We start from the raw sequence: 7,981 nt of genomic DNA, 5'->3' as shown, positions 1-7,981 counted from the left end.
TCTACGAGAGGGAAAACAAAGGAGAAGAGGATTCTACGACAGAGGATAAACCAAAGAGAAGCGAATTCTACGACAAAAGGATAACCAAAGAGAAGAGAATCTACGATGAGGATAAACCCCCCAGAGAAGAGGATTAATTCTACGACTGAGGACTAAACCAAAAGAGAAGAAGAATTCTAAACCGAACTGACGGATAAACCAAAGAGAAGAGAATTCTACGACTAAAAGAGAAGAGGATCTAAACCGATGGAGAGATAAACCAAAGAGAAGAGAATTCCTAACACGACTGAGGATAAACGAAAGAGAAGAGAATCTAAAACCCGACTGAGGATAAACGAGAGAAGAGGAATCGATACAGATAAGAGAATTCTACGGACTGAGGATAAACAAAGAGAGAGGATTCTACGACTAAGGAGGGATAGACCAAAAGAGAAGAGAATTCTACGACTGAGGATGAACCGAAGAAAGAGGAGTTCCTACGACTGGGATAACCATAGAGAAGATATTCTCTCACGACAGAGGATAAACCAAAGAGAAGAGAATTCTAAGAAACGACTGCGGATAGACCAAAGAGAATAGAATTCTACGACTGAGGATAAACCAAAGAGAATAGAATTCTACGACTGAGGATAAACCCAAAGAGAAGAGTTCTAGACTGAGGATAAACCGAAGAGAAAGGATAATTCTAACGAGTGAGGATCAACGAAAGAGAAGAGAATTCGGATAACCAAAGAGAAAGAATTCTACGACTGAGGATATAACCAAAAGAGAAGAGAATTCTAACTACTGAAGGATAAACCGAGAGAAGAGAATTTCTACGACTGAGGATAAACCAAGAGAAGAAGAATTCGGATAAACCACGAGAAGAAGAAATTCTACTGAGCTGCGGTAAAACCAAAGAGAAGAGAATTCTAATCGACAGGAGGATAAACCAAGAGAATAGAATTCTACGGCTGAGGATGAACCAAAGAGAGGAGGATTCTACGACAGAGTATAAACCAAAGAGAAGAGAATTCTACGACTGAGGATAAACCAAAGAGAAGAGAATTCTACGACTGAGGATAAACCAAAGAGAAGAGAATTCTACGACTGAGGATAAACCAAAGAGAAGAGAATTCTACGACTGAGGATAAATTGAAAGAAGAGAGTTCGGATAAACCAAAGAGAAGAGAATTCTACGACTGAGGATAAACCAAAGAGAAGAGGATTCTACGACAGAGGATAAACCAAAGAGAAGAGAATTCTACGACTGAGGATAAACCAAAGAGAAGAGGATTCTACGACAGAGGATAAACCAAAGAGAAGAGAATTCTACGACTGAGGATAAACAAACCAAAGAGAGAATTCTACGACTGAGGATAAACAAGAGAAGAGAATTCTACGACTGAGGATAAACCAAAGAGAAGAGAATTCTACGACTGAGGATAAACCGAAGAGAAGAGAATTCTACGACTGAGGATAAACCAAAGAGAAAGAGAATTCTACGACTGAGGATAAACCAAAACCGAAGAGAAGAGATTCTACGACTGAGGATAAACGAAAGAAAGAAGAGAATTCGGATAAACCAAGAGAAGAAGATTCTACGACTGAGGATAAACCAAAGAGAAGAAGATTCTACGACAGAGGATAAACCAAAGAGAAGAAGATTCTACGACAGAGGATAAACCAAAGAGAAGAAGATTCTACGACTGAGGATAAACCAAAGAGAAGAGGATTCTACGACTGAGGATAAACGAAAGAGAAGAGAATTCTACGAATGAGGATAAACCAAAGAGAAGAGAATTCTACGAATGAGGATAAACCAAAGAGAAGAGAATTCTACGAATGAGGATAAACCAAAGAGAAGAGAATTCTACGACAGAGGATAAACCAAAGAGAAGAGAATTCTACGACTGAGGATAACCGAAGAGAAGAGAATTCTACGAATGAGATAAACCAAAGAGAAGAGATTCTACGACTGAGGATAAACCAAAGAGAAGAGAATTCTACGACAGAGGATAAACAAAAGAGAAGAGGATTCTACGACTGAGGATAAACCAAAGAGAAGAGAATTCTACGACTGAGGATAAACCAAAGAGAAGAGAATTCTACGACTGAGGATAAACCAAAGAGAAGAGAATTCTACGACTGAGGATAAACCAAAGAGAAGAGAATTCTACGACTGAGGATAAACGAAAGAGAAGAGAATTCGGATAAACCAAAGAGAAGAGAATTCTACGACAAAGGATAAACCAAAGAGAAGAGGATTCTACGACTGAGGATAAACCAAAGAGAAGAGAATTCTACGACAGAGGATAAACCAAAGAGAAGAGGATTCTACGACTGAGGATAAACCAAAGAGAAGAGAATTCTACGACAGAGGATAAACCAAAGAGAAGAGAATTCTACGACTGAGGATAAACGAAAGAGAAGAGAATTCTACGACAGAGGATAAACCAAAGAGAAGAGAATTCTACGACTGAGGATAAACCAAAGAGAAGAGAATTCTATGACTGAGGATAAAACCAAAGAGAGAATTCCTATGGACAGAGGATAAACCCAGAAGAGAATTCTACGAATGAGGATAAACAAAGAGAAGAGGATTCTACGACTGGAGGGATAAACCAAAGAGAAGAGAATTCTACGACTGAGGATAAACCAAAGAGAAGAGAATTCTATGACTGAGGATAAACCAAAGAGAAGAGAATTCTACGACTGAGGATAAACCAAAGAGAAGAGGATTCTAAGACTGACTGAGAAAACCAAAAGAGAAGAGGATTCTACGACAGAGGATAAACCAAAGAGAAGAGGATTCTACGACTGAGGATAAACCAAAGAGAAAAAGATTCTACGACTGAGGATAAACCAAAGAGAAGAGAATTCTACGACTGAGGATAAACCAAAGAGAAGAGAATTCTACGACTGAGGATAAACCAAAGAGAAGAGAATTCTACGACTGAGGATAAACAAAGAGAGAAGAGGATTCTACAACTGAGGATAAACCGAGAAGAGAAATTTCTACGACAGAGGATAAACCAAAGAGAAGAGAATTCTACGACTGAGGATAAACCAAAGAGAAGAGAATTCTACGACTGAGGATAAACCAAAGAGAAGAGAATTCTACGACTGAGGATAAACCAAAGAGAAGAGAATTCTACGACAGAGGATAAACAAGAAATAAAACCAAAGAAAAGAGAATTCTACAACAGGATAAACCAAAGAGAAGAGAATTCTACGACTGAGGATAAACCAAAGAGAAGAGAATTCTACGACTGAGGATAAACCAAAGAGAAGAGAATTCTACAACAGAGGATAAACCAAAGAGAAGAGAATTCTACGACTGAGGATAAACCAAAGAGAAGAGAATTCTACGACTGAGGATAAACCAAAGAGAAGAGAATTCTACGACTGAAGATAAACCAGAAGAGAATCTACGACTGAGATAAACCCAAAGAGAAGAGAATTCTACGACTGAGGATCCAACAAAGAGAGAGAATTCTACGACTGAGGATAAACCAAAGAGAAGAGAATTCTACGACTGAGGATAAACCAAAGAGAAGAGAATTCTACAACAGAGGATAAACCAAAGAGAAGAGAATTCTACGACTGAGGATAAACCAAAGAGAAGAGAATTCTACGAGAGGATAAACCAAAGAGAAGAGAATTCTACGACTGGGGGGGGGGAGGGGGGAGGATAAACCAAAGACAAGAGGTTATTCTACGACTGAGGATAAAACCAAAGAGAAGAGAATTCTACAACAGAGGATAAACCAAGAGAAGAGAATTCTACGACTGAGGATAAACCAAAGAGAAGAGAATTCTACGACTGGAGGGATAAACCAAAGAGAGAGAATTCTAACGACTGAGGATAAACAAAGAGAAGAGAATTCCTACGACTGAGGATAAACAAAAAGAAAAGGAAGAGAATTCTACGGACAGAGGATAAAACAAAGAGAAGAGAATTCTACAAACAGAGGATAAACCAAAGAGAAGAGAATTCTACGACTGAGGATAAACAAAGAGAAGAGAATTCTACGACTGAGGATAAACCAAAGAGAAGAGAATTCTACGACTGAGGATAAACCAAAAGAGAAGAGGATTCTAACGACTGAGGATAAACCAAAGAGAAGAGAATTCTACAACTGAGGATAAACCAAAGAGAAGAGAATTCTACGATGAGGATAAACCCAAAGAGAAGAGAATTCTACGACTGAGGATAAACCAAGAGAAGAGAATTCTACGACAGAGGATAAACCAAAGAGAAGAGAATTCTACAACTGAGGATAAACCAAAGAGAAGAGAATTCTACGACAGGGGATAAAACAAAGAGAAGAGAATTTTACAATGAGGAATAAACCAAAAGAGAAGAGAATTCTACGACTGAGGATAAACCAAAAGAGAAGAGGAATTCGGATAACCAAAGAGAAGAGAACTACGACTGAGGATAAACCAAAGAGAGAGAATTCTACGACTGAGGATAAACCAAAGAGAAGTGAATTCTACGACTGAAGATAAACCAAAGAGAAGAGGATTCTACTGACAGAGGTAAACCAAGAGAAAGAGAATTCTACTACGAGGATAAACCAAAAGAGAAGAGAATTCTACGACTGAGGATAAACCAAAGAGAAGAGAATTCTACGAGGGGATAAACCAAAAAGAAGAGAATTCTACGACTGAGGATAAACCAAAGAGAGAGGAATTTCTACGATAGGATAAACCAAAGAGAAAGAGAATTCTACGACTGAGGATAACCAAAGAGAAGAGAATTCTACGACAGAGGATAAACCAAAGAGAAGAGAATTCTACGAGAGGATAAACCAAAGAGAAGAGAATTCTACGACTTAGGATAAACCAAAGAGAAGAGAATTCTACGAGAGGATAAACCAAAGAGAAGAGAATTCTACGACAGAGAATAAACAAAAAGAGAAAGAATTCTACGACTGAGAATAAACCAGGAGAAGAGAATTCTACGACTAAGGGATAAAGCAAAGAGAACCTATAGAGCGATGCAAGAGACAGATGACTATCTCAGGGCACGGCGCTGGTAGGAACTAAGCCAATCAGTCGATGCGATGATATAAGTAATCTCTTCAGAATAAATTTGGGGAGATGAATTGATTCTCATTTGGAAGAATGAGCGAGAAACTTCCTTTTGAGTTTATTCTTTGAAATTTATCCGGGATATCCCTTTTGCCATCTTGTTTAGCTTGCTGCTATGATAACGGAGAGAGAGAGAGAGAGAGAGAGAGAGAGAGGAGAGAGATTAATTCACCGCAAATATACAATAAAAAATCGTGATGCCATCAGATTCAGTTGGACACGCTAAAGTCAAAATAATAATAATAATAATAATAATAATAATAATAATAATAATAATAATAATAATAATAATAATAATAATAATAATAATAATAATAATAATAAAGAAAAAACCACATGATACGCTGTTTATGTAAATTCAGCGGAACCAACTGAAGTCTGCCTTTCGCCAACTCCTCAAAACTTTCCCAGAGAGAGAGAGAGAGAGAGAGAGGAGAGAGAGAGAGAGAGAGAGAGAGAGAGAGAAACTTCCGTGAACGCAATGCAGAAAGTTTGAGGCAGATGGACACAACAAGCTATTCTCGGAAACAGCAAACTGTGAAACAACTTTATTTCAGGCGAGATTTCTTTAAGTAATTCCGTCAGCGTTCAACAAATCATAATTAAGTATAAATACGTAAATAAGATCAATAAATGGGGGGGCGACATTCCTCACTAGATATTACAGATAGTAACGTTATATATATATTATATATATATATATATTATATATATATATATATATAGATATAGAGAGAGAGAGAGAGAGAGAGAGAGAGAGAGAGAGAGAGAGAGGACAGAGAGAGAGAGAGAGAGAGATTCAGGACTCACCTTAGCGACGTTAGTGATCAACTCCTCCTGCGTATGCTGACGAAGGATAGTCGTCGCCGTCGGCGCCCCCGTCGGCGTCTGCTGGGAGTCGGTGCCGGCATTGCCCTCCATCCCTTGGCGTCCTGGCGACGGAGGGCTGAAGGGAGGGCGGAGGGCGTCCGCCTCTTCTTCCGCGGACACCTCCCCGCCGCAGGAGACTCTGACGGCGTCTACGATCATTTTTTTTTTTTTTTTTTTTTTTTTTTTTTTTTTTTTTTTTTTACCTCCTTTCGGCAGGAGATGTAACAAAGGAAGGTCTTCCCACTTTTTCTCGTCCGGATTTCGTCGATGGTTTCAAATCACAAAAATATATTAAAGCGAGCTCGGAACTTTGTCTCTCTCAATGTTTCTTTATTTTTATTTTTATTTGTTTAAGTTAATTTATTTATTTTCGGCTCATTACTTATTATAAGTTCACACGTATTGTCTTGATGATGACTTAGTCTCTAGTAACGCGTCTCATGAAGTTTTGTAATCCGTAAATAATCACTTATAATAATAATAATAATAATAATAATAATAATAATAATAATAATAATAATAATAATAACAACAACAGTAATTTTATCGTCGACGTCACCAAAAACAATCATTGACTAATCTATCACTTCCACCATTTATCGGTTTATTCTCATTCTGATCCATTCGTTTACTTCTGCATTCACCTATATAAAAACTTATCTCCATCTGGTAATGCTTTAACCCATATGTCTCCGTTTAACTGTAACGGCAAATGTATCCTTTAAAAAAATCAGTTTTTCTAGCTTCGACGTGACCGGGAATCCTTCAGCCACACGAGCGATCAAAAACCGAGCCCTTTAATGAAGGACCGTTCACGAGATCGATCCCACACTTCTCCACTATCCGGTGGCGACGAGAGACGTTCCTTTATGCTAAGCGCCTTCTGTTCGGCCCGTTATCTGCAATGAGAAATGGTATTTATGTCATAAGATTCCTGTCCACTTGAACGTGTTCATAAGGGAAGACATCATATTCTTACAAAAAATGAATGGGTAAAGAAAAACACCAAAGAACAGATACTATTGTTCTTTGAAAATACCCGAACGTATGAAATTTAAATCATTTGTTCAATTGCTTTATATGAGAACTCTTTTAAATGAAATAAAGTTAAAGATTATTAAAGCAATAATCAATGAAAAAATTCAATTTCCCCTAATGAGTTCTACAAAACTGAGAGTGTGGCCCAGTTGGTAGAATTAATAAGACAATTACCACATAACTCATGGTGTTGTTTATGTTGTGTATCCTAGCTCTGCAATGAACAGCAACTACAAAATAAATAACAAACGTCTACGACGATAATGATGATAGCGGTAGCAGTAGCTGAAGAAATGACAGCGGGACGATAATTCACAGGGAATACTCGGCAAGTAATGAACTTACGTATGAATGCGGTGTCGCTACTGAAAAAAAAAAAATGCGTTATGAGTAACGGGAATAGATATATAGTCACAAAACATTCCCCTTACCGCTTTCCTATTCTTCACTTAATGAACAAAACTGAAAATTTAATCACTCGCACTAACATTATTATTATTATTTGAGAAACCAAATCCACGGTTATGTAATTTTTTTAAAAATTTCAAGGATAGATCGCAAGACAACTTTCGGGAATGTGTTTGGTTTTGCCTTTAGTATTATTATCACTTCTGTTGAAAATAAGAGAGAGAGAGAGAGAGAGAGAGAGAGAGAGAGAGAGAGAGAGAGAGAGAAACGAGACTGATGTATTTCTACGCAGAATAATAACTGTCCTCCACCGGCACATTGCTAGCCAGTCTAAGCAATACTGAAAAATCAACCATAAGGACACTTGAGAAAGTCCCCGTATAAAATTAACGTAGCTGAATCAGCAATTATTTTCCCCAGAAGTTATTTAAAAGAAGGTCTACTTCCCAAAGAAGTTGTAAACAACACCAGTGTGGAAGAGTTTAAAAATAAGCTAGACAAAATCATTAGGACACTGTGAATGAACGTTAAAACCTGCTCCCAGAGATAAGTGAGCACACGATGTCTCCTCGGACGGACTAACAAG

General features: G+C 37.8%; 1 protein-coding gene across 1 annotated transcript in view; it reads right to left on the bottom strand.

The window, feature by feature from the left end:
- LOC135208265 (LIM/homeobox protein Awh-like) overlaps positions 1–6,131 on the bottom strand; it is a 43,951-nt gene extending 37,820 nt beyond the window's left edge. The window contains exon 1 of the mRNA XM_064240375.1: positions 5,890–6,131. Within this exon, the coding sequence (XP_064096445.1) occupies positions 5,890–6,108 (219 nt within the window). The 5' untranslated portion in view covers positions 6,109–6,131. The remainder of the gene's footprint in view (positions 1–5,889) is intronic.
- Between the last annotated feature and the right edge of the window lie 1,850 nt (positions 6,132–7,981).

The sequence above is a fragment of the Macrobrachium nipponense genome, chromosome 35 (assembly GCF_015104395.2).
Source record: "Macrobrachium nipponense isolate FS-2020 chromosome 35, ASM1510439v2, whole genome shotgun sequence".
Classification (NCBI taxonomy): Eukaryota; Metazoa; Arthropoda; class Malacostraca; order Decapoda; family Palaemonidae; genus Macrobrachium; species Macrobrachium nipponense.
The sequence above is the reverse complement of the archived record's forward strand: the minus strand, read 5'-3'. Positions and strand labels throughout refer to the sequence as shown.